Source organism: Sardina pilchardus, chromosome 11, assembly GCF_963854185.1.
Source record: "Sardina pilchardus chromosome 11, fSarPil1.1, whole genome shotgun sequence".
NCBI lineage: Eukaryota > Metazoa > Chordata > Actinopteri > Clupeiformes > Clupeidae > Sardina > Sardina pilchardus.
This window is the reverse complement of record NC_085004.1, coordinates 26,680,586-26,707,489: the sequence shown is the minus strand read 5'-3', so window position 1 is coordinate 26,707,489 and position 26,904 is coordinate 26,680,586. Positions and strand designations below refer to the sequence as shown.

Here is a 26,904-nt window from a genome sequence, read left to right as displayed (position 1 = left end):
TCCGTTTCAGTTCATCAGGGAGCGCACTTGTACAGGCATCAACAGAGCGCAGATGGCTAACTGACCTCTGAAACAATGCAACAATGCAAGATATCTACAAAGGCATGAAGCCAAACACATGCTTTCTCTCTCATTCATGCTCTCACATGCTTTCATGCTCACTCACATACACTCATACGCATGTATGCACACACACACAGACACACAGACACACAGACACACAGACACACACACACACACACACAAACATACAAACACACAAACACGCACGCACGCACGCACACACACACACACGCACACGCACATGCACGCGCACGCGCACACACACACACACACACACACACACACACACACACACACCCACACACAAATTGTCCCATATGTCTTACTATCTCCGTATCCCTCTTCCTCTCCTAGCCAAAAGCCCTGCGCCCGGCAAGGCCATGAGCCCCACTCTGGTGTGCAAGGTGTGTGGGGACACGAGCAGTGGCAAGCACTACGGCATCTACGCATGCAACGGCTGCAGCGGCTTCTTCAAACGCAGCGTCAGGAGGAGGCTCATCTACAGGTATTGAAAATAAACAACAACACACAAACGCTTACTAAAATAACTTACTATAGTAAGATTACGCTTAATAAACACTTATGAAAATGCACGTATTTTATTACTGTAACCGTGTAGAATTGTTAACACAAGTGTATGACATTTGCTTTAGAAAATTCTAAATTTAAATTAGGGGAAATGCGGTTAGACCATCATGTGTTCTATTCTACTCCATTGAATCATTTATGTTCTATTCCTGTATTATCTGTTGAGGTTGACGTTAGCTTTGCTGATGTGCATTACAGATGCCAGGCGGGTACTGGCATGTGTCCTGTTGATAAAGCTCATCGGAACCAGTGCCAGGCCTGTCGCCTGAAAAAGTGTCTCCTGGCCGGCATGAACAAGGATGGTACGTGTCCTCAAACTAGATGTGGCAGACACCTCACCTAACATTGCCTCCCACCTTTTATGATTATAGTCATAGTTATGGTATTTGGCAGACACCTTTTCCCAAAGCGACTTCTAGTACAGAGTCACTACATTAGTTAAAACAATAATTTTAAATGCATTTTAAAAAGCTGACATTAAAGATGACAGCAATAGTAATAATAACAACAATATATATCAACAACAATTACGATTATCAGCAATCAGCCTTAAACATAACTTAAATAATTCATTAAGTGCAAAATGAACAGATAAATCTAAACACTTCTTGAAAGCCCAAAACTGTCACAAAAACTCAGAACACCAGGCAACTCATAACAGCAAAGTGGAACAGGCTTGATTTTATGATCCAATCAATACAATGTATTAAAATGGGAGACCTTCTATTCTCTGCGTTTTCTTCCCTTGCAAATGCTTCATCTTTACCTGCCTATATTCCCATATATCCAACAGCAGTCCAGAATGAGAGGCAGCCCCGCAGCACTGCCCAGGTGCGCCTGGACTCGCTGGACATAGACCCAGAGAAAGAGCACCTGGCCACAACGCGAGAGCCCACCACCTGCTCGTCCTCCTCGTCTTCCTCGATGTCCACGTACGCTTCCGTCGTCCCGCGGCCCTTCATCGCTTCCGCCGTGAGCTCCTCGGCTCAGGTGCAGCATGCCGCCGCTGCCGCCAGCCCCCAGAACAACCACCGCTTCATGGCCAGCCTGATGACCGCTGAGACCTGTGCCAAGTTGGAGCCCGAGGATGGTACGAGAGCAAGGGGGAGAGACAGAAGGGAGTGTGATTGAGAAGTAGTGCAGAGGCATGGAAAAGAGTAGCAGATAAGGGAATGTACATGGGGGACAGCATTAGATGGAACTAATAGAGAAATGTACCAGAATACAGCTTAATAGAAGGCTTACAGTATGATAAAGGCATAAGGATGAGTTGGATAGGCTATGTATACAGCAGCATGGGGAACACTAAAGCTGAAAAAGCATAAGTGACAGAGAAAGGGCACTTGACATATTTGCAACATGTATATTCTACACCATTGCTTCAGTTTGTATTGTCCACCCACTTGACCTAATAACAGCTCGAGTTCACAAAAGACATTTAAAATGAAGCATTTGATGTGCGATATTTAGTCCTCATCATACAGTTTATAGTAATGGGAAAACATTACCCCGCAGTTGATGAGAACATCGATGTGACGAGTAACGAGCCGGAGAGGGCGTCCACAGACTATCACATGTCCCTGTACCAGTCCAGCAGCCCTGAGAACGTGTACGAGACCTCGGCTCGCCTCCTCTTCATGTCCGTCAAATGGGCCAAGAACCTGCCCGTCTTCTCCAACCTGCCCTTCAGAGATCAGGTATGGCACCAGGAGAACCCTCTCACCTTTCCCCTTCGTCTCAGCCCTTTGGGGTGTTTAGGCGACCAATGTCTAGCACTGTCCATCGTACAGCAGCAAACAATGATGACAGCATCATTGTTGACAGCAGCAAACAATGTGATTACATTGATGACAGCAGCAAACAATGTCTGATATGACTGAGTTTTAAAAGCCTTGATTTTTCATGTTAATGCCAATAGTGGAAGCCTGAACATTTCCTGGTGTTAATGCAAGTTGTGAACATGGATGTTGTTTGTGTTTCCACAGGTGATTCTTCTTGAGGAGGCTTGGAGTGAACTCTTCCTGCTGTGTGCCATCCAGTGGTCACTGCCACTGGAGAGCTGCCCTCTACTCTCACTGCCCGATCTGGCTCCCAGCATGTCCTGCAAGACGACGCTCTCTGGCGTGGACGTGCGTCTGCTCCAGGAGATCTTCAGCCGCTTCCGCACCTTGACCCCGGACCCCACTGAGCTGGCCTGCCTCAAAGCAATCGTCCTGTTCAAGCCAGGTGGGGCATGGTGGTAGTCAGAAATAAGAATCAGGGTCCAAGGTCTCAGTGGTACATTCAGTGGTCACAGTGTGATTTTTTCATTTAAATAAGTGCAATGTTTAGATTTTGGTTATAGAGATTGTGGTCAGTAATGGTTAAAAAGGTTACAGTATAGTTTGTTTGTTTGTTTGTTTGTTTATGGTTTATTTGATAGGGACAGATACATATCATGTGGGCTGTACACAACCCTACAGAAAGCATCATAGTGGATGTATATTACATGCATGTTTGTAGACACGATTTGTGAGGACCAGAATCACAAATGTATCATCATATGATTAGATCAGAAAAGCTCATATACAATGTTCCCCTCTTCATAAGTGTATTTTGTCTGCCCTTCACTATGTCTGCCTCTGATGTTCTCTTGGTAAAGTAGAGGCTCGAGGTCTAAAGGATCCTGATCAGGTGGAGAACTTGCAGGACCAATCACAAGTGATGCTTGGACAGCACATCCGTGCACATTACCCAGGACAACCTGCCAGGTATATCTTGCGCTCACACACACACACACACACACACACACACACACACACACACACACACACACACACACACACACACACACACACACACACACACACACACACACACACACACACACACACACACACACACACACACACAGAGGCTTTGTGCAAACCACTGGGCACTGAGCTGAGCTATATTTTTGTTAAAACAATTTTCAAGATCAAAACCACTTCCTGAATATAAATAATATACATAGAAGATATTGGTCTTGATTCTTTATGGAACTGTAAACTGTGCACCCAGTGCTCTTGTCCCTGGTTTGATAGGGATTGGTTTGACAAAGCAGGCCTGAGCTTAGTGCACACAATTGTTATTAGGCTACCTATTGTGCTAATTTAATGTAACTAACTAATCAATGTTTGTCAGATATTTCTCCATAATGCTGGGAGTCAATCTCTCTACCAAATCATTTAAGGGGACAAGAGCACTCTATTGTGACCACTGTCCACTGCATCACATCGACTGCCTCCCTACCTGCTTTGCCCTCACCATCTCGCTAAGTCCCGCCTATTGAGATTAGCCGAGCCAATAACAGTTCAGAACCAGCAGCAGCTCTCAAACAGCTGAATGCAGCTGCCTAGGGAGATGTGAGAGATGAGATGAGAGGATGACACCTTAACTACGGTCTGATTAATAACAATGTGTTGAAATGATGCGCCGCTTTAGGATAAAAATCTTGTGATTTTGGGTGGGTGGGCACCACTGCACGTACAGTACACACAAACAAACACATCAACACATACGACATCATATACACAGTACACATACAAAACAAACCCATTATACCCATATGTGAGATATACAGTATACTGATATTTGTGTGTGTGTGTGTGTGTGTGTGTGTGTGTGTGTGTGTAGGTTTGGGAGGCTGCTGTTGCTGTTGCCATCTTTGAGGCTGGTGAGCTCAGAGCGGATTGAGCTCCTCTTCTTCCACCGGACCATTGGGAACACGCCCATGGAGAAACTCCTGTGTGACATGTTCAAGAACTAGCCCATGACATCAGCATATACACATCATCTCTCACTAGCACTGGTCAAGAGCCAAACACATGAATACATATTCAATTCAATTTCAATTTCAATTGAATACAGTAGGCTACATATTGGCACAAATCAATCAAAAACTAGCCAGCAAAATACTATAGCGAGATTCTATTATTTGCAGGTCATTAACTTAATGAACTTGCACTTACTGTACCATGTGTTGTTCTCTACTTTTACTATGTACAAGCCCATTAAGGTCTCTTGATCATAAACACACAAAATGAAAACAGTTTCAAGTGTCCCTCACAATGTGTGTTATTGCTTAAAGTTTTTTTTAAGTTAAATAATTATCTGTGACTTTAGCAATAATATGGAATCATGGACTACCAGTATGGACTTGTGCAACTCATTCACTTTGCATATGCTACACTGGACAAGACCACGTCTAAGTCATTTAATAAAACCTGAGATTACAGGGGTAATTTGTAATAGGCTAAAACTAATATTAGCATTCTTAAGTTTTTCCATTTCAGTGCATTTTTACTGTGCTTGACAATGTATAATACCATGGCAATGTTTCATTCTGATTTTAATCTTCAAATGCTTTTGCTGTGGAACAAAATGCATTTGTCTTTGAAAACAATTGTATGTTGCATATTTAAAGATTTTGAAGATGTGCATTTGTGCATCAGAGTTGTTTTAGCTCTGTCACTGTCACACTATGGGTTTTCTTTATCTTTACTTTTATTCTGTATGTTTATAAGTTGACATGCCACCATTGTTAGATTTGTGTCAGGATTCATCATGTATCTGTTTGCTTTGCCCCTGAAAATTAGCTCCTTTTTGTTTTTACGTTGCAGGATTTACTGATTGATAATTGTGAAAATATTTATTATTGTTTTAATTCAATTGTGACCTCAAGAAAATTCAAATTGTGTTATTTACGTAACATGGCATTGCATGATTACTTCCTTGAATGTTTCGGGGATTGGGGGAGTTCTAATGTGTTCAGTATTATTGGTTTTCATTTATCTTCTGTGTGTGAATAAATCATCCTTCTTAATATTAACCAACATACCCAAAAAGAACAGTTGTGTATTGTTCCTTGAAAACTGAATTCACCAGCTCAGAGCAAGCTACACTAGGCTGCATGTTCCAAAATTTCCACAAGAGGGCCAGCTCTGAACGGCAACAGGTGTTATGTTTATGACACTGGGTCCTGCTCTGCCTGAGGCTCAATATCCATTAGACTCACAGAAGCAGGGTTAACACTTTCATCACTAGACTGTTCCAAAGATTCATTAAGTGAGCTCTGCCTTTTCATACAGGAAATGTTCCTCCTTTTCATGCAGGAAATAAGAGCTGTTACAGCCACTGGTGTCAGGCATGCCAGAAAGAATGACAGGACGCCAGCTCCAACTATGATTCCCACTGAATTCTTGTCCTCTGAAATGAGCAGAATGTATTTAATTAATTATTTAGATTTCATATAAAACATTTCAAATTTTTACACATTCTTAAAATGCTGATTCTTCTCTGATTTATGTAGAGTTCTGATACAATATATTACATTACATCTATGCATAAAATCATGTGGATGAGTTGTATGTGTTTCTTGATTATAATTGTTTTACACTCTCTAGGATGCTATTTCTTCAATATAACCGCAAACATTGTGTACCCAAAAACATCTTACCAAGGGTGGCCTGTAAAGTTCCTTCAAAGCTGATGTGCTCTGTCTCACAGACAATGTCCTGAAGTGTCTCGTTCCCCAGACTCAGATAACTGGCTATCTGGAATGTTCCATCTTTACGAGGCAGAAGGCCGGTGGTTGTTCTAGCAAAGTGCACAATTTTTCCTTTATAAACCCAGTGCACGCTAATGGTGTTGGGGTAGAATCCCTGTACAGAGCACAAAAGGTACTTCTCACCCTCTGAATCTTCCAAAGACACTCTGACAGTGGGTTTAGCTGCAATGGGAAATAACATGGATGTTTGGATTGGCATACTGCAGTGCTTAAAAATGGTTGTTAAGATTGAGAGTTATCTTTCAGTGTTTTGAAGAGTCAATGAGCTCAGACCTACATGCTCTGGAGAGGGAGTTATTGGACTCGAAGAAAACCGTATTTACTGCAGAACATATCTTCAGCAGTTTATATTCCTTGCGTTTGAAATAAACTTTACTTTGTCTTTCTTCTGCCATAAAATTCCCCTCATCATTTACAGCCACAACAGCCTCATTCTTCAGATCTAGTTCCATAATGTCTTTAGCATTAAATCCATAACGCCAGAAGCGCCCAACTGGGCCCTGGCGATTGAAGGCACAGCCAATGTGCTGTTGATAGGTGAATTCATCTAAAGAAGAAAAATGACAAAAATAGAAATGCACAGTGACTTGGATAAATATAATCTAATCTGATTACTGGTTTAATAACGCAGTAACTGGCATCACTGTAACCAACATACCCCAAAACTACAGTTGTGTTGCGCATTGTTCCTTCAAACCTGAATTCACCAGCTCAGAGCACACTACATTCTCCAAAATATCCACAAGAGGGCCTGCTCTGCAAAGGGCTGTAATTCCCTAGCAACTATTTCACTGTCCCTATGGCATTTCAGGAAAACGCAAGCTTATTCCCTAGCCAAGGACGAATGGACATGTAGAAAAACAAACATTGTGATTGAGGTAAGCTCCCTGACAGAATTAGACCTAGTAGGAAATTTAAGAACATTTTCCCACAAAGAGGAAAAGCAAACAAGGATAACATTTTGTTATCTTTACACATTCTGATAAAGCTCTGAATTTGACTAACGTTTTTCATTATCATGTAGGCCAGCACCTCTTCAATTGCAAAGTCAACTCCCATTTTGTCTCACTATTGCTGATCCATTTGGGTCTTCAGTTGAGAAAGCACACAATGACCTCAAATAGGCTAATAATAGCCTAATAATAATAAAAATGTTGATAACTGTCCTCAAATATAACACAAAAGTTACTACAAATTTATTTCTGTGAAAATGTAGTTTCATCTAGTAGGCCTAACTGTTAACATAGGCCTACTATATTTACAAGTGATGAGTAGGCTATATTGTTTTATATAAGGCTGGAAACAAAGGCGTTGCCCTACCTCTTGCGTTAAGCGAAGACAGTCCAAGCAAAATTGCGCAAAGCCAAATGATCATATGCATGGGGCCTTCTGTCCTTGACGGTGTGATGTTCCAAAAACAAAACAAAGTTGCTCTGATGATCGATATTGACATCAAATGGAAGGAATCTTCTTGGCATTTGACTGCGTTATAGTTTCATTATCCGGGAATAATCGGAAGCTGTGCAAAACTTGTGTAAATGCGTTGTGCTCGTGTTGCTATTTTTGAAAAGTAGCCGCCGTCATTTACACTGGTTGACTAAGTCTAAGATACCGAAAAAAGGATGAGATAAGACCGGTTGGTCTCGTCTTACAGGTTATAGAAATAGGAGGAGGTATAACGTAGTTTTTATCTACCGCAACTTGAGGTCAATCTGCCTCGAGTCGCAGCTGCATCATCTCTCGGCTGATCAAGGCTTTTCTGTTTAGAACATCACTCAGGCTCGTCCTCTTAAAATGGAGACTCTGGTATGGATAGTATTAATTCACTTTTTTTCTCTTTTTTCTTTCTCTTTTTTTTATGTTCTTTTAGCCTACAAATACGAAACCAAAACCTGCATTTTTTCGCCTACTTTCACTTTTGCTTATCTATTATTCTGCTCCTTTTAATATAGACATTATTTCATATCTGACTCTAATATTATCATATTCTTCCCTAATTTGCATACAAAATGGGCCAGTAGAACAGGGAATGAAGTCAAAACAAACTTCTGTTATCTCAAAATGGTAGCTGATCATAGTCATGTTTGATACTAATGGTGCAAACTTACTGACCCATGAAAATCACTGTCAATGATGAAGTAACCTATTTGCCCATATTTCTTAAAACTGCTGATAGTCCTGCAATACTTAAAAAAAAAAAAACTGTGTTTGTATGCAAGGTCATGTTGTGCAGGCCAGATTATGACCTGCGGGAACCCGCATGTGAGGCAATTTAACATAGCCTAGACTGTTTTAGACAAGGGGATGATGTTTAACACATTATTGGGTCGGGTGGGGCGGATTGGATCTCAAAAAGGGGTCGGGTGCTTTTGTTTACACTTATCTTGCATTTCTTAATTCTGCCTCTGTGAAATACCCCTCAGAAAAGCATTGAATACATACTATTTGTTGTTTTAATGGTTGATTCCAATTTGCAGCTGCAGTAGCTTGTGATGAGGTCTGCTGAATTCCAACAGATGGCTTGATCTCTGGAGTTGTTGGGATGTGTATTGTGGTTTATCCACATGACAGTTTCAGGGAAACCTTAGAATGCTAACTGGACTTTCAGTTTCTTTATCACTGTTGTGGACATTGTATCTGACTGTCATCAACCGTGTATTTGACAGTGATCTATGATGACAAGTCAAAATACTGACGAGGTAGTTCCTAGTTCTATTCAGAATTTGAGTCTGATACTGCATAATTGGGATGTGATTATATTAGTGCCTTAATTGTGTTTTTTGCTCGTTTTTACCTCAGCCAAGTTATGTTTTCATCTGGGTTTGTCTGTCTGTTTGTTTGTTTGTTTGCAAGATAACTCAAAAAGTTGTGGATGGATGGACATTTTCAGGGAAGGTCTGAAATGACCAAAGGAAGACGCAATTAAATTTTGGAGTGATCCGTATCACCGTCTGGATCCAGGAGGCAGTTATGTTTTCACTTGGCAGAGAAGTTTGCGCTCTCTGAGTGCTTTTCTAGTTTAAAATGTATTATGCTGACAATATCTTGTGCAACACGCGATAGTGAAATCTAAATGTCTAGCGAAAGCCCGTTTATTATAAGCAAAATCAGCCAAAGTACACTCAGGTGACATGAATGACAAGTCACCATTGCTCATCTGTCCATCACGCTTCAGCTTGATCTGGTCATTTATGAATGACAACATGCTTACGCTTAAGTACCATTCTCTCTTGATTGCTCAGTTTGTATGGCCTGATTTCGCTTGGTGTCATCATCATATCGTTTGGTCATCCCTTATGTGTAGTTTTGATGAGAATCTACAGTGTTCTTCTTGCGGAACAGTCAGTGTTAAAGTTATTTTTTGTTGTGACATGATCACAGTAGAGCTAAGAACTCTTAGGGCCCTATTTTAGCAGGTATAGGCCTACTAAACTCTATAGTGTTGCTTAAACCGACCAGACCTCAGGGTGAAAGTTAATAGTGTGTTATCTGATGCTCCTCTACTGGCTCTACTCTCAGGGGTATTTCTTGCCACGTTTTTGTTTGTTTTATACACAAATGACTGCAGCTTCTTGAGGGCAGACATGTGATAAAGTGTGCAGATTATTCTGTTATCGTGTTCCTGTTTAACAACAGGTAAACTGTCCACGACGCAGATCTCAGCAAGAGGTGAAAACACTCCTTTTTGAACATAAATGCAGCCAAACCAGTCAAGATGGATGTTGATTTTAGGAAGCAGCCCCTCCTTCTCCCCTACTGTTATGATCAGACTGTTGAAGTTGTTCAAAAATATCAACAGTATATCTAAGGACAGTAATGGGCACACTGACTGTACCATACACGCACTGTGCAAAAGCCTATCAGCACTGAAATATGAGTTTTGATATTGACCCCACTTTTATGAAAATGTTTTGTTCTATGGTAGCCTACCTCTTTTAATCTTTTATTTGCTTTTATTTGCTGATTTGGGTCACTTGAAAAAAATAAACATTAGAAGGTATTTATTGGTATTGTGTAAGATTGCAAGTACTGAAGACCTCTCCAAACTGTACAATATCTGAATCACAAAAAGGCCTAGTCAGTTATTGTCCAGTGAGTTCAGGCCATTTACTGCCCAGATGCAGGGACAACAGATTTAAAAACATTGTATGTCTAAAAGGCATTGTATGTTCTGCTTTGTTTCATTGGATGTGCTATATGCTTTGGTGTTATTTAGTGCGTTTTTAATAGCTGTGCAAATAATTGCTCTTCACATCAGGGATAATAGACATTGCCTCTACCTTGATATTCTCCATATATAGTGTACAGAGAAGACACCTGAACCAGGTACATTCTTGGATATTCTGGAGGAGCGGAGAAGGACCAGTGACATAAGCCATGCCCTAAGGACTTTTTCTCCCCAGCCTTATAAAGGACATCCACCTATCACAACTAGTGCTCTAAACCAAACAGTACTGGATTCGCAGCACTTGCACTGTACCGTAGAGGAGGTAAAGGCCTATTTGAAAATGCAGTGGATTATGAGAAGAGTGTGTCTGTGTCTGTGTGCATGTGTGTGTGTGCGTGTGTGCGTGCCTCTGTCTGTGTGTGTTTGTGTGCGAGAAAGAGAGAGAGACTTAGATTTCTCTATAAATATTCCATCATAAATACACACACAAATAACCACATGTGTAGATTGCCACAGAGAGTGGAGAACCTGTGGAGGTCATCAGAGAGAAGGCTTCTGGGATACTTAGTGAGATGTCACAGAACCTGCAGCTCAGTTCTGTTCGACTGTTAGGATACACACTCAGCAAGGTATTCAAAAAAGCCTTCCATGCAGTCCTGGTGAATGAGGATGGCCTGAACCAGGTGAGCATCGGCTTCACACCAGATACTATTATTATGCCTCTCAAACTGTGATATTTAGTTGAAATTTAAGGGTGGAGCAAGGAAGTTTACCTTCACCTCTTGTGGGTGGAAGAGGGATCATGGAAAGACTGTGGAGGTTATGGTATCATGGGCAACCTGATACATTGGGGGATTTTTTTAGCAATGTTGCTTGGCAAGTACATTACCAGTTTCAACAGTTTCGATTGGATGAACATGAAAAAAAAGAACAACAAAAGTATGAAACATTACCCGGCTACATTGTCAAATAATTGCCTTGTGTATCATCAGTTTTAGCCTGCAATTTGTTTTTGTAGAAGAACCGGTAGAGTAAGGTGCTGACAACATCAGGACTCAATTGGCAATATGCAGACATAGGCCTACTGATAAAATCAGTATGAGTAACTGCTGAGTAAAGTGCCTATCTGAGTACATATACAAATGTAATTGACATGGATTGAAGGATGGAATTCAATTGAGCGTAATGACAAGGTGTTTATAGAGCAAATTGAGCATACTGCTAGTGAATCGAGGATCTTTGGTGGAACTAATGACTGGCCTTTGGCCATATCAAATATCCATTTAGAACTAGTAACGACAGTTTGTCCTGCAAGTTGTGAAATTAGTTGATACATGGCAGAAATAAGTAGTTTTACAAATGAGACAGTTATAGCAATTACTGTAAAAAGTGGAAATTACACCATATGCAGGGCAGGTCTGCTGCCATGTCCGGCCCACATTACCACCTCAAGCGTGTATCATTTTGAATGCTGTGTCATCCATTATCCCTTACATACTATATAAATACATAAAACTGGATCACAATAGTGGCTGTTCAATAGGACAGCATACAGTAGGGCACGTTCATCATGTTTTGCTTGTCCATCACTATCAGCTTCGACGGGCCATTCAGGAGCGCCCAGTCATCTTGTTGCCCAATCATAGGAGCTATATGGACTTCCTGGTTCTCTCTTACATCATGTTCACCTATGACCTCTCCATCCCTGTCATTGCTTCAGGAATTGGCAAGTATCTATTTTAAAAAGCCTATAGAGATCGCTAAGACATGTGACCAACGTCGTCAAAACACAAAGAATTATTAAAGAAAGTTTTGTCAGCAATATTATATAGTTCAAACAAGATTTGTTACCAAGGCATTAATTTACTTTTAATGAATTTGTGATTGTCTCTTTTTGTCCAACTGCCTGTATCACCATTATCTCTTCCAGCTCTCATGGACATGATGTTCTTTGCTCCATTACTGCGGCGTTCCGGAGCATTTTTTATCCGTCGGGCAATCAGGGCAGATAAGCTCTATTGGGCAGTGCTGTCAGAGTATGTCCGAACTATTGTGAGGGTATGAATATCTGACCATCCATCTCAGCACCTATTTAAGATTCACTGTGAATTCCGTCTGTAAGAGCCTGTAATCAGCCTTTTCCATATGATTCAAGCTTGTTCCATAAGCTATTATTGTTTTTACTATTCTTATTGCAAGCAAGAAAAAGACAAAGCAAAATATATCCACTTGAAACATTGTATGTTGGTAGATACAGTATGTATTCACTTCATACTTTTTCATAAGAGTTAAAAGACATACGAGATTTATCTTCTGCTTCTGTCAGTTGATTCTTTTTTTACTAAATTCATCTTATTTACTGTATATATGGAACCTCAGACTGGTTATGCCCCTGTGGAGTTCTACATAGAAGGATATCGGAGTCGAACACTGAAGTCTCTGAATCCCAAATTGGGTGAGACATGGAATGGATTGTAGTGCATTTGTGATATGGACAGATGTCTGGGTTTTCTCAGGAATCCAAAGATCAACTTTCTCTCTCTCTCTCTGTAGGTATGATTCACATGGTTCTAGAGCCTTTTTTAAATGGTGAGGTGGATGACATCAGCCTGGTGCCCATCAGCCTCAGTTATGATCGGGTAATTGAAGAGTCTCTACTGGCCTATGAGATGCTGGGAATTCCCAAACCTAAAGAGTCCACTATGGTATGTTTGGATTCTTAAAAAAAATGTCTTTGAAGACCCCTTTCCAACCTAAGTTTTATGTAGCGAATCAACATTGAATTGACAGCTGTAAATTATGTCATGTCAAATCTGTGATGCTTGTCAGTCTGAAAACATTCCCTCTTATGCATATATTTTATTGAAAATTATTCATATTTATATTTGGAGGGTGTTGTTATACACTGTAGTCAGTCAGAATGTGGTTAAGATATGGTAAGCTCTGGTCATATATTAATCTGTTGTCTGTCTTGTGTTTAACCAGGGTCTACTAAAAGCTTGGAATGCTCTAGAGAATGATAACGGTTCCATGCATGTGTGTTTTGGCCAGCCCATCTCTGTCAGAGAGCTTGCTAAGGGGAAGATCAACTGTTTGCAGCATAACCAAGTGCCCAGGTGTGGACTTTGACCCCTATCAACCCTTCAACCCCTATCACTGCCTTCTTAAAGTACAGAGCTTCATCACTCTGCAAAGCACAAGAGCACCATTTCAAAGGGCATCCACCAGTTTCTAGCTTTACTGGACATAACATGGCCTTGGTACTTGAACACAAACGTGCATGTTTGGTAACAACTAGTATAAATGTTGGAACTAAATGTTCAGAACCAACAGTAACTAGTGACAGTACATTGTAAACCCAAACAGTCTTTCAAGTCTAGGTTGAAATTAGCCTGGCATAGCCCTCCGTAAGCTTCTGCTCAAATTACTCTTTTCCTATCCACTTCCTTTTCTTTTCCCTTCCCCCCCACACCCTCCATTCTAATCTCGGAATCTCCCAGAGATATGCCACAGAATCCCAGTGAGGAGACACAGGAGTTTGTGAGCGTTGTGGCCCATGGCGTGGTGCGCCTGCAGGAGAGAGGTATGATCATCAGCCCCTGGAGCCTCATGGCCACCATTCTGCTCCAGAGCCCTGAGGGCCTAGGCTTGGACACCCTGACCCAACGCACCACCTGGCTGCGGGATATCGTTCTGAAATTTGGGGCCCATCTGGACTGGCCTGGTAAGAGTTAAAGAGATCAAGTTTATTCACCAATTGTAACTGGATACTGAGCCTCATCACTGGCAGGCCCCAGCATGTTTACCGTGGAAACCACTCCTCTAGCACCCTCACCATGAAAGCTACAACACTAGAACATATCAAGGCTGGCTGCTAGCAGTAGGCCTATGCTGAAAACTATACTGACACATGACAGTGTTGCTGCCAAGCCCAAGAGATGGTTATAGACCAAGTTCCTTTGTACACACATGTCGTGACCTAAAGTGAACATGGCACAGCTAGCAAAGACAGCCAACTAGCGAATGCAATTTCTGCCACGACTAAAGAGATTTGGCAATCCACCACAAGCATGCCAACTTGCTGCATTACTGTGGTTTAGCAACAGCACAGCACATGACAGGAAGGCACTTCAGAGAGTGACATGAGTCAATTCTCACAGGCTGTATAAATAGTCACCAAACACTACCGCCTGTATCATCAGAACAAAAGCACCCCCCCCCCCCACACACACACACACACACACTATGCTGAGAACTACTGCACCACTCTTGCATATATTGCACTCATTACTATTGTTTCATCTTTTTCCTGAAGCAGATAATTCCGGTCCTTTATTATGATTTGCTGAATCGTGATCAATGATCGATCAAAACTTTCCTCCCCCCTTTTGAGGTATTTCCTTCATCTCTTTCAGCACAGGTATCTGATGAGGAAGTGGTATCATCCAACATATCCCGCCACCGGTCGATGGTTTGTTGTGAGGAGGGGCGAGTGCTTCTGATAGAGGAGCAGGGTCCCGGTGGGGAGGAGTCAATCACTCCAGAGACGGTCGTATTCAGGCGTGCGTCCATCATGCTCATGTGTGTCTCCTACAGGAACCAGGCGCTGCACATCTTTGTGCGGCCTGCCCTGGTCGCTGTCACTATGGCAACCACTTCCACAATCAAATATGGTGAGTGAGAAGCCCAGGACACATACACGTAACAGTGACAGGAATAGTCTGGTTTAAAGGTATAATGGTAAACATTTTTTTATTATTATTATTTATTTTGCATGAGACAATGCTCAAACAAAAAAATCAACACAACTACTGGTATTTTCTTTCTTCTTCTTGGCAGAGGATATCTTCACACACTTCAAATTTCTACAGGAGCTTTTCTCCAATGAGTTTGTTTTTGTGCCTGGAATGGCTACTCAGGTAAAGAGTTGCATCACTTGAGTTATGTTTCCTGGACCTGATCACTGCAACCCAAACAGACATTTGATACACTGTTATAGTACTGTATAATAGTACTATTCAAATCTGAAGTTCCAAATTCCATTCTATCCTGTCTCTGCTGAAGGACTTTGAGGAGGGTTGTTCGCTGCTGGTGAAATGTGGCGTACTTCAGACTTCAGATCAAGAGCTTGTTATGATAGAACATGGTACAGAGACAGCTTCCTTTCTTAGGGCCATCCTCCAGCCATTCTTAGAAACATATCAGGTAATGGTGTCCAAAATCCTGCACCTAAAAAGCTCATCATAAAAAAATGTTGGATGTCAATTACTGTAACAACAAGCCCTTAAAGTGTAATTCCGGAGTAAAAAGAACCTAAGGTCTGTTTACAGTAGTTAACAACGTCAAACGTCAGTGTTTTGAGCACTGTTTATCTCTCAGCATTATCACTAAATTGGCTTGCGATGCAGGGCAAGGTACCACTATGCTATTTTATACCACTAACAATACTCAAAATATGATTACATTTCTGTGGTAGTTTGGTGAGGGTTTCTATAGACAAACTGAAGTATCTTGGTTCTTCAGATCTGAAATGTAAGTTTGTATTGAAAGATTCAGCCAAATCTGCATATACTGCAAGGTTGAACATGCCTGCTGATTTGCCAATACCGGACCAGGATGCCACGGAATTTTCTTCCTACAGATACAGGTCTTATTATAACCTTTCTGTACACTTTCAAAGTTTACAATATAGTTAAATTTGTAGAAACCCTTACCACACTACCACAGAAGTGTAATTACCTATTTCAGCATCCCTCTGACCGTCATCACAGCCTATACATTGTGTAGGTTCTTAGGTTTCGATTGAAGCTTTAGCTTGACGCTCAGCAAACTCCCTCGTCTCAAAAGCACTTGAAAAGATTCCACGAGTCCACTTCTTATGTTTAACTGTTTACTTAAAAACTCTTCAAGCAACATTACAAAAATTCAGAAAATTATCCACAATGTACATTTATCTCGAGGGTGAGAGCTAGAAAGCGAGGTCAAAAAACTATTTCGCTCCAATCTCCTTTCGGTTTCTAAGTTCCCCACTCCCCACATATCAAAATAAAAGCACCCCAATAGGTCAATATCAGAATCACATTAAACGTCCTGTCTTAGTCTTACAAAGCAACACAAATGTATTTTAACATTTTTTAACTCATGAAATTATAAATCATATTCATCATATTAATGAACTTATACACTTTTAAATGCAAAATGTTTTTAACCTAAATAGACTGCATTTAGGCTCCTACACATTGAATGATACCATCTTCCTATCCTCAAAACCATTACAGTAAGGTTACGTCTGGAACCATTCGCAGCAATCGTGCAGTGGTATATTAAGTTTTTGTTACCATCTGACAATACTATGGTGCCAAACACTTGCCTCATTTGCGGCTCTATCATGGACATGCATAGTGATGGCCAATGTACTGCATGTAAGTGTGCTCCATGTCTGGGCAAAGTGCATCTCATGGAAGATGTGGAATGCCCATGTCTGGCTGATGTTTGGCTTGCCATTTGAGGAGTGTGCTCACTGCTCAGTGATCTGGCGCAGGTAAACATCCCCATGCAGATGATGACTGATCCTTCTCCCACCTATGATAGAGAGGAGGTACAGTATGTATGATCATCACTCACGCAAACAGCATTGTGAGCACTCCCATGGCCATGAGACAAAAAGAGTCATAGTTCAGCCCCTCCCTCGAGGGAATTAGTTGGGGAAGACGGCATGCAGTTAAAGAGCATTATTACAGTAATGGTTAAAAAATGGCCGTTTGGATACGTTTAGTGACTGGCCCTTAGTATTGTTAGCATTTGGGCTGCAAGCACTAAAGCTGGTCAAACTCGGTACTCCTTTGATCAATGTAATCTAGCTCTCAAAGGGGTTTTCGATTTGTCGTCATGGTGAGAAAGACCCTGTGTTCAAATTACTCTGGAATTACTCGAACAACGAACAAGCTGGCGAATGTTGCTCATTCCATGTTACAATATATGTTGTAGTGAATTGTTGATCTCGGCTGAAATGTGACTCCTCCTTTTTGGATTGCCACTGAAATCTGGTGGACGGTGAATTAGTGAGATTGTGCTCCTCTGAACAGGTGGTTTTCCGTCATATGACTGAGGATGGTGTTGTGCCATTTGCCGAGAAACAGTACATACTTGCGGTCCGTTCTTACTGTCTGAATCTCATCCTTGCGGGTAAGACTGCTTCAGAACACTTGTTACCTCTGCCAAGGAGATTATGTTTTCATTGGGGTTTGTTTGACTGTTTGTTAGCAAGATAACTCGAAAAGTTATTTTGAGAAAAGGTCTGAAATTACCCAAAGAAGAAAGGACTACATTTTGGGAGTGATCCGTATCACCGTCTGGATTCAGGAGGCGGTTATGTTTTTCGCCTGGCGGTGTAATGCCATGGTATGGCCATGTGGTGGCGATCTGAATAGTTTAGGTTCAATTGTATGACAACCAAAATACAGCCAGGAGGGGATTTTTGTGGGCAGGGGACTTATGCTTTGTGCAACTATGAATTGTGATGGGCCAACACAGCTATAAAAGGTAGTTTGACATGACAAAGCCATGCAAAAGCATGCCAGGAGGGGACTTTTGTGTACAGGGGGCTTATGCTTGGTGCAACTATGAATTGTGATGGGCCATTGCAGCTATAAAACTAGTTTTTATTATCAACAACCAACTTTGGATCCATGAAAACACAATAGTACAAGATCCGTACCTTTAACTCTCGAAAGAGAGGTCACAGGTCTTTTTTTGGTTTGTTTTGATGATGTCAGAAGCCATGTGAGCTGTCAAATCCTTGGACTTCCTGGTCCAAAACACCTGGGGGAAGGCATATGCAAATTACTCTTTTGGTCAGTGACATCACAGATATCAATTTCACGAACGTGGATGCTAAACCTATGGCGTGAAAGATCAATTGCACTCCTATTCTGCACATCGGCGCTCGTGGAGGTCTACGCTCTCTGAGTGCTTTTCTTGTTCCACATGACTTGCTGCTCACAGTTGGGTCAGCATTAGGTATGAGTTGGCTGAGTTGTCAGCTTGGCTGGCCAAAGTAGTCTGTTTGTATGTGCCAATATCTATCTGGCAAAATTAGTCTGATGTCATGCATTCTGATTTTGAGAGTCAGGCTGATTTGTTCAAAAACAAAAACATTTTTGGTGTTAAATGAAGAGGCGTTTTGCAAAAATATTATTCAGGTGACAAAATCTTGACAACAATTCAAGATCATATGACTTTGAGTGGGATATCATATTAAAGCTTATTGTGTCCTCAATTTTGTGTCACTGTGACTCATTTTGCCAGATCAGGTCACATATGACGTGATGGAAAGTTACTTTTAATGTTCCACCCAGGTGAACTCCAGACGTATGAGGCTTTGTCCTCGGACATGCAAAAGAATGTTCTCCACGCACTGGTGAGGATGAGTGCTATAACAAAAACAAAAGTGTAAGTTTTACTTATTTTTCAATAGCATCATTCTACTACAAGACCTAATGTAGTGTCTAGTGATATGTAATATAAGGTGTGTGGTGGCATAAAGACTAAACTTGTGTCCAACTATTTCAGAGGTGACCAGAACGAGTTTAGAGTCAACAAAGCTGCCATCCAGAAAATTGCAGACATTTTGGGATCCTACATGTAGTGTAATCATGTGCCCTTTCATTATTTGATGTACTTTTTAGTGTTTATTATTTTATTCCAACTACATGTGTACATGGATGGTGTAGGTAGGTCATGCAGTTGACACTTGGCTCACTACCAACTTTACACTTTGTATTTGAACTTAAGGCCCTGTGTATTCTGTAGTACTGTTTATTAAATGTATATATATACACAAATGTATAGGCCTACAGTAAAATCATTCTCTTAGTGTAATCACTTAAAATATGCAGGGAGAGGAATGAGTTGACAAATGGAGCTGTTTTTAAAATTATACCTGATTTTTGTTGTTTACAGCCATTCTCTTAATCAAGAGGGCAAAGAATGAAACTGTTAGCTAGACGACGTCATACTCAGTTCCCTGCAGAAAAAGGAGGCGGGGCTAAACTTCGGTCTGGCATCCAGGCTATGCAACTGTTGTGCCCTTTTGTGTTTCTCTTTTTGCTGCATGTCTTGAGTTTTTTGAGTGAGTTGTTTGTGTGTTTGGGTTTTCAAAGGGGAAACTGTTAGTCAGTAAAAATGTAACACCTAGCAGTGCAACTGCAAACAAGTGTGTGTGTGTGTGTGTGTGTGTGTGTGTGTGTGTGTGTGTGTGTGTGTGTGTGTGTGTGCGTGTGCGTGTGTGTGCGCAAGTGTGCGCGTGTGCGTGCGTGTGTGTGTGTGTGTGTGTGTGTGTGTGTGTGTGCGCGCGCGTGCGCGCTGGCCTTTGTGTGTGTGTGTGTGTGTATGTGTGTGTGTGTGTGTGTGTGTGTGTGTGTGAGAGAGAGAGAGAGAGAGAGAGAGAGATGCTACAATTAAGTTAATTGTTTGACGTAGGCTATAGACATACGTATAATTACGGAAATTACACCAAAGGAGAGGATATCATTCTAGCATTGGATATATTATCAGTAGGCTATAATGATTGTGCAGTTGGTCCCGTGAAGGCTGAAGTAGGTTAGGACTACCCACAGTCTAACCACACACTCTAAGTGGAAAAGTATAGTTTTTAGTTAGCCTAAGTATCTTATTAAATAATAATTTAATATAATATAGCCTAATAATAATAGAAGAAATGAGACTAAAAGTTCACAACAATTACAATTACATTGAGAGTAAAATATTCGAGGTGCGCAAAAAAACTCATGCGCAAATAAGCTTAAACGTTATTTGTCCGATTCCGGTTGTCAACTAAGATTATAAAAAAAAGGAAGGTTATAAAGAAACGCTTGAATTAGCGGTATCACACGTTGATGGAGCATATTCAAGCGTTTCTTTAGCCTAGCCCTTAGCCATTTCAAAATCGAAACAGAAGAAACGGTGATGTTGGAAGCGAGGCTGCTTTCAAGAGAGAATTGTCTACGCACTTAGTCTGTAAACGAGCGAAAGAAGGAAGATGGGTAGTAGCATTGTCGCACTATATCTGTTGGTTTCATTATTGCAGTTTTCGCAAAATATGACATGGACAGGTAAGGCCTCTGAAAACCTACCTAATTTGTCATAATTGAGCGAATGTATTTCTTGAGTGAAGTGAACATCGTCGTTTCGCAGAAAAGTGATAGTGACATTGGCAGACATCCAGAACTCATAGCTGCCTGAGCTCCTGTAGTCTATTAGACATGTTTGCGTTGGCACATACCTTCTGAACGATAGCGTGGGTGATGTAAAGTTTATAGGCCTTAATACGCCGTTATTTCATATTTGTATGTAGGCTTCTCGAGTCGGGTGTTGGACACGTTTTTTTTTTTATAAACAGACTCGAACGTGTTGGTCTCGACCAATACAATTGATATTGAGTCCAGCGTGCTTAAATGTAGGCCTATTTATTTTTCTGAATAAGATATATAAATGTATTTAATTGATTAACCAACTATATTCAGACTAAAGAAATATATATTTTGTTCAAAATCCATATGGCTGAGCTTTGACATTAGCCATCCATCAATGTCAACAACAACCCATCTTTTATCTAAAAATGCTGTAACAGTATCGGCATTATTATTAATAATATTAATATCATTATTATTATAATTATAATTATAATAAATGGTCTCTGTCTACTGTATAATTTTGGACTCTGTCTTGACTTGGACTAGGCTAAACCTCTTTCGACTTGGTCTTGACGGCTAGACTTAGACTCATAGCCTACCAGAAAACTGAAAATCAAGATAAAACTGGTTGGTGGTTTTACAAGGTGCTGAACAAAATGTGTGTTAAACTATGTAGGCCTATATGAGGACCATCAAAAAAATTGGTTTGCTGTGGGGAGGAAATATACAGTAATCCAAATAAATGTAATAGCCAAGGACAAACTTTCTTTTTTTACACTGTTATTTACACTTCCAGAATAGACCTATGTATTAAACTGATTTTTACACATTTTTGCCATTATTTGTCGACACATTTGGACAGATTTTAATAAAATGTTGATGGATCCACACTATATCTATGCAGATTATGAAGCAGTCAACATCCTTGCCTACACCAGGTTGACTAGCAGGGACTCCATGGAACAAGGAGTACTCGTCCTTGTGAATGAGGCTGTGTTTGCATACTTTAACGCCACAGAGAAATCCTTCTTGCTTCGGCCTACTGCAATGGCAGGCTTTTCTGTACTGGAAGCAAAGGAACGCATGTATTGTGTGTCTGAGGTCATCAAAGCCTTTCCACGCCAACAAGACTATCTGGATAAGTTGATCAAGCAGACTAATGTTGCCAAGCCGCCTAAACGTTGAGTACAATTTCAGTGTTTATCTTACCATCTTGAGTTTGAAATCTGTTACTGTCTGTTGGGTGACTTCTTAGTGCAGACAAGAATCTTTTGTCAGAATCATTTTCAGAATCATTTTATTGTCAAACACTGGTACAACGAAATTTAAGTGCTACTCCTTCTGGTGCCTAGAACCTAGATTGGCCTAGATTGGGCCATGCCAGTGGCAATATGGAAAGTGGACCACCATGGGCCGCTGTCAGCTCTTTGAGGGCCAGTGCTGTCAGAAAAAAATACATAGCCTAAATCAGGCTTCTCAGTCAAGCATACTTGCAAGTAATTTGTCTCTGCATTTATCCCATCCATGAATTAGTGAACACACACACAGTGAACACACAGTGAGGTGAACCACACACTAATCCGGAGTAGTGAGCTGCCTCCATACAGCAGCGCTCGGGGAGCAGTGAGGGGTTAGTTGCCTTGCTCAAGGGCACCTCAGCCGTGGATGGGGGTATGGGAAAGCAGTGTTCAAGCACTTCACCTACTCACATTATTCCCACATTATTCCCCACCTATATTATTATTAGCCTAGATTGTAGCCTAAATTCGAATTACATCAGAGATTCGGCCCAAAAGTCAAAAGCCATTCCACAAAACCATACCCTCACATACACATAATGGGACAGGTGCTTCTAGCGCATATAGTATACATAGTATACATATACATACCAAAACATATACAGTGTACACTAAGTACTTTGTACCTTGTGTTCTCATTAATAAAGCCTCTGTTGTAAGAATTCAGTCAGGAAAGTATTTTTACATCATACCAATCCACCCTGTAAGCACTCTGAAATTACAGTAATACTTTAGTGGCTAATTGTGTATGGTAAAAAATGACCAAAAGTGTAATGATTTTGTCATGAATCAGTGAATCAAAGATTGTGTTTACATCTTTAAGGCATAGAGTCTAACTTACTTATTTTTCTCTTCATGCAAACAGTGAGCCCTTCAGTTAATGTATACAGCCATTCCCCTGCAATGCCAGGAAGTCCCAACTACCTCTACTGCTATGCCACTGGCTTCTACCCTGGAGATATAGAGATCAGCTTTTCTCTCAATGGACACCCATTCCCTGGTCCTGCAGAGTCTTCTGACTTAGTGTATGGGGAGGACTGGACCTTCAGAGTGTTTAAATATATCAGTATCCTCCCCTTACCTGGAGAGGTGTATGAATGCTTTGTCAACCACAGCAGCCTCGCTCAACCTAAAAGAAATGTCTGGCGTGAGTATATCCCACTTGTTGTTATACTGTTATTCAGTAAATAAGTACAGGGTTGCACAATCATTTATTTACATGAGAATGGTAAACATTTTAAATGTCTAGTCTAGAGAATAGAGAATACCATATTCATATCCATACAATATTTGCTAATGTGGTCTCTCTTTCTTTCTCTTTCACTCACTCACACACACACACTCACACACACACACACACACACACACACACACACACACACACACACACACACACACACACACACACACACACACACACACACACACACACACACACACACACACACACTTATCTACAGAGCCAGAAGTGTCAAAGACGATTGGGGCATCCGTTTGGTTGACAGCTGTGGTGGCTGCAGCTTGTGGGGGAACATTGGGCTGCTTCATGTCTGTGTTTGTATGGAGATGGAGAAATGTTACAAAGTAGGAAAAAAAAATATATTATTTATATTATCTTATATTATATTATATTATATTACCAAACCTTCTCTCTTTTTGTATTTGTTTTGTCCTACTGTAAGCCATTAAAACAGCAAAACCATGGTTAATGATTAAAGGTTAATGAAACCTTAGAGAGAGCTTTACATATTTTTCAGGTGTGAGGTAAGGTAATCAAGTCAATTTAAGGTTGTTGATCAACATACAGTAGCAAATGTTTGAATGTCAACAATACCAAACCACTTACTGTAACACAAAGCAACACAAAGTGTTACTTCCATTTGGGAAATTCATGAGAAATAACACATTCCCAGGTTGGGTGGCAAACATGATATTACTGTAAAGGATTTAGCGACATCTACCTGTGAGGTTCCACCCAACTGAATACATATTTTTTTCCATTTCCAAATGAGTGAAAGCTATGGTTACTGCTAGATGCATATAAAAAATGTGGAGGTACATGTAGCTGCTCAACTTCCTGATGTAGAGGTATCACTTACTATTTATAAGCATAAAGAAGAAAGATTTAGAAGAATTGGGGGGGGGGGGGGGGGTCTTTATAGAGTCTCTGTTTTAGTCTTGTGACAACAGAGATGTTTGCTTGACCTCAGCAGCATGAACAGAGTATGGTCCGGATGTGGATTGTCCTTTACAATATTTTTGGCCCTTGTTCGTATTGTTTTTGTGTATATATCTTGCAAGGTAGGGAGAGGTGCTCTGGTGGTGTGTGTAGCAGAGGGTGGGTCAGGGTAGTATGCAGAATGTTGGAGATGGCATCATCTCTGGAGCTCTTCCCAAGATTCTCAAAATACTTCATCACCGTTGATGTCAGAGCCACCGGGCAGTCATTTAGGCATAGTGGACATTTGTTTTTGGCACAGGTACAATAATGGACTAAATAAATGTATGTAAATGTAGAAGACGAAACACTCCTTACATAGGCTCATTCTAAGATAACAAACACACAACCAAAACAGACAGTTCCGGTCCTTGATTATGATTGGTTGAATTGCATTCAATGTCTTTGTATATTTTCCCGATATAGCACAGTCGCCTTCAAAAATGTTGCATGCTAAAGTTGACAATATAAAATCATCTTTTGGAAATTGATCTTAATGCTATAAACACATACCCTTCACCATACCAAGATATTGGCATGGTTTTAACATTAAGATCAATTTCCAAAAGATGATTGATTTTATATTGTCTACTTTAATGTGTTCCAATACTTTTGGAGTTGACTGTAGCATGGCATTTCATTATAATGCACTTAGAATACATAGAGAGAGGATAATCAAAAATCAAGGTCACAAGGCAGTCCAGGGTCAGAATACAGATATCTGTAAATGTAGCAGAAGTTTCCAAGAGAAGCAAGTTGAAGAGACAGGCAAGGTACAGTGCCGTCTTTAGCAGCAATCTGGGCTTTGAGGCAGTATCGATTCTTTGCCATCACTCTGGCCTTGTGCTCACTGTATGGATTATGGATTGAGGCCTGGACTCTGGCTGGGGCATTGCAGATAATAACTTTGAAAGCCTAGTTACATTGCATGTAAATGTACTGTTATCCCTGTTCTTTATTATCGTTATTCATGGGTTTCATCAGGTCCCTTTCCACAGGTGTATTAATCAAGCACCATGCAGTCTGCATTGATAATCAAGGTGCTTGATTCTATACACCTGTGGAAAGGGACCTGATGAAACCCATGAATAATAATTATTCTGCTTCCGACCAAAATCAACGATCAAAGGCTCTAAAACCACTGAACGTTTGACGTCATTCTAGCACTCCTACAAAAGTCTTGAAACGGAGATTTGTTTTATTATTTTTCACATTTGTGAACTTTACTTTTTGAGATATTTACGATAAAAGAGTTCAAAAATCCCATAGACTTAACGTTGAGATCGCTTTGGCGGCAGAAATGGATTGTTACGTAGTGCTCATTAAGCTACAGCTGTAGCAAAGAATCCTTGATTAGCCATCAGGGTGCGTTTCTAGAAAAGTTAGCAGCAGCGTTGTTTAACCACCGTGGTGCGACGCAACTTGCTATCAAACAACGACAGTGTTACACCTGTTTCCAGAAAGCATCGTACTTGTGCCGCAATTCGCTACCTCTGTTGTTCGAACACCGTTGTTCCAACAACGTTGTTGAGGACCCAGCGGCACATTTCATTGGTGGAAAAGGTGTCAACGTATAATACCCCACCCACTAGAAATGCTCCGTCACTGGATGCCTATCACTTGTCTTTTATAGATTCTCCTTTCCTTCCTCGATCCTCGTCCTCATTGAATGATAGGGCAGCAACAATGGGATAGAGGACCGAGGATCGAGGAGGGATGTTGAGAGGCACCCACTATGTGTCGACGAGTCTAATTTAAACCCAAAGTGATTCATGCTGGCATTATCATTGCTATCAGAAAAAAACGTAAACCTATGCAAGCACATGAAACAGTTTGCTTAAGCTGTCCAATATATGTACTTATTTGTGTGAAATATCTAAAAAATATCTGTACAAAATATATATGGCCTAGACTAATTACAAATTATCACAATACTAAATCGGTGTCTGGTGGTTCAGCTGTTGCATGTCAGTACATTGCGCGCGCGGCACAAGTTCGCATTTTACCTCTCCATGTCACTTTTGAGTAAGAGCAGGCATACCACACACACAACAATAGGTCAGACCCTAAATATATTTAATTGCTTTCGAGTGGCCAGGAACACGACATCAGTTTAATAGTTCCACGACATTACTTATTAGGGTTATTTCCACGTTTCACTAGTCAGAAACAAAAGCATGTGTGATGCATACGGGAAAAGAACCTACGATGTTGAGATGATAAGCCACCTGCCTTAACCACTACACTAATGAACGATGTGCTTGACTCGAGGGTTTGTCAGTATCATAATAGTAGCCTACCAAAACGCAAACCAACACGCAAATGAACGCAAGGTAACACACGTAGCAGGAATGAGCCCAACGGTATTTTACTTTATATTAGCCTACAGTATAGCGCAATCATTGAGTCACGAGAAAACAACAACTTAGTGATTTTTGGTTGGGCGCTTGTGATTTTTGGTCAGGCGATCTTGCACTGACGACATCACCAACTGGAACTCCCAAGGTACGACACAGATGCGACTGCCCAGGGGCAGTAGTTCAAACGACCAAACTTTGCGTCCTTGTTTGCGATTGAGAGTTTGAACTACCTTTTCTAGAAACACCAAATTCAAGAACGACGGAGCTAACTCCCAAGATTGCGACGCAAGTTAGCAAACGACGCTTTCTAGAAACGCACCCGCTTTAACCCTCACTGTAGGTGAACTTCTAGGCCTACTAAACAAAGTGTCAGCGCTTGCAACTCGTTTGAAGGTGGTAACTTTATTTCAGTCTATTATTTTAATAAAT

General features: G+C 40.9%; 4 protein-coding genes across 6 annotated transcripts; 3 read left to right on the top strand and 1 right to left on the bottom strand.

Moving 5' to 3' along the window:
- The first annotated feature begins 443 nt into the window (after positions 1 to 443).
- On the top strand, positions 444 to 4,482 carry LOC134095494 (photoreceptor-specific nuclear receptor-like). Its single transcript, XM_062549076.1, has 8 exons — positions 444 to 568; positions 850 to 953; positions 1,445 to 1,593; positions 1,675 to 1,741; positions 2,167 to 2,348; positions 2,637 to 2,877; positions 3,296 to 3,401; positions 4,306 to 4,482. Exons 1-8 carry the CDS (start codon positions 444 to 446, stop codon positions 4,436 to 4,438), a joined length of 1,107 nt encoding a protein of 368 aa, XP_062405060.1. The 3' UTR covers positions 4,439 to 4,482.
- On the bottom strand, positions 4,109 to 7,694 carry zmp:0000001006 (uncharacterized protein LOC100002840 homolog). The gene is made up of 4 exons (XM_062549077.1): positions 7,559 to 7,694; positions 6,516 to 6,785; positions 6,128 to 6,400; positions 4,109 to 5,877 (listed from the first exon to the last, which is right to left on the bottom strand). The coding sequence occupies exons 1-4, from the start codon at positions 7,689 to 7,691 to the stop codon at positions 5,636 to 5,638; spliced, it is 918 nt and encodes a 305-aa protein (XP_062405061.1). The 5' UTR covers positions 7,692 to 7,694; the 3' UTR covers positions 4,109 to 5,635.
- Positions 7,695 to 7,906: 212 nt separating this feature from the next.
- Positions 7,907 to 21,639, top strand: LOC134095493 (dihydroxyacetone phosphate acyltransferase-like). Of its 3 annotated transcripts, none has more exons than XM_062549073.1 (17): positions 7,907 to 8,044; positions 10,540 to 10,728; positions 10,913 to 11,089; positions 12,003 to 12,132; positions 12,337 to 12,464; positions 12,786 to 12,861; positions 12,960 to 13,111; positions 13,392 to 13,522; positions 13,907 to 14,130; positions 14,822 to 15,079; positions 15,246 to 15,325; positions 15,471 to 15,611; positions 17,492 to 17,591; positions 18,764 to 18,857; positions 18,978 to 20,518; positions 21,146 to 21,243; positions 21,504 to 21,550. In XM_062549073.1, exons 1-15 carry the CDS (start codon positions 8,033 to 8,035, stop codon positions 19,051 to 19,053), a joined length of 1,968 nt encoding a protein of 655 aa, XP_062405057.1. In that variant the 5' UTR covers positions 7,907 to 8,032; the 3' UTR covers positions 19,054 to 20,518; positions 21,146 to 21,243; positions 21,504 to 21,550. The 3 variants fall into 3 exon arrangements, with proteins under 3 accessions (XP_062405057.1, XP_062405059.1, XP_062405058.1); XM_062549075.1 differs by having other exon boundaries at positions 21,146 to 21,226; positions 21,504 to 21,529; XM_062549074.1 differs by lacking the exon at positions 21,146 to 21,243 and having other exon boundaries at positions 21,504 to 21,639.
- zmp:0000001138 (uncharacterized protein LOC100002901 homolog) lies at positions 21,364 to 23,545 on the top strand. Its single transcript, XM_062549079.1, has 3 exons — positions 21,364 to 21,779; positions 22,763 to 23,044; positions 23,358 to 23,545. Exons 1-3 carry the CDS (start codon positions 21,473 to 21,475, stop codon positions 23,483 to 23,485), a joined length of 717 nt encoding a protein of 238 aa, XP_062405063.1. The 5' UTR covers positions 21,364 to 21,472; the 3' UTR covers positions 23,486 to 23,545.
- The last annotated feature ends 3,359 nt before the right edge of the window (positions 23,546 to 26,904 follow it).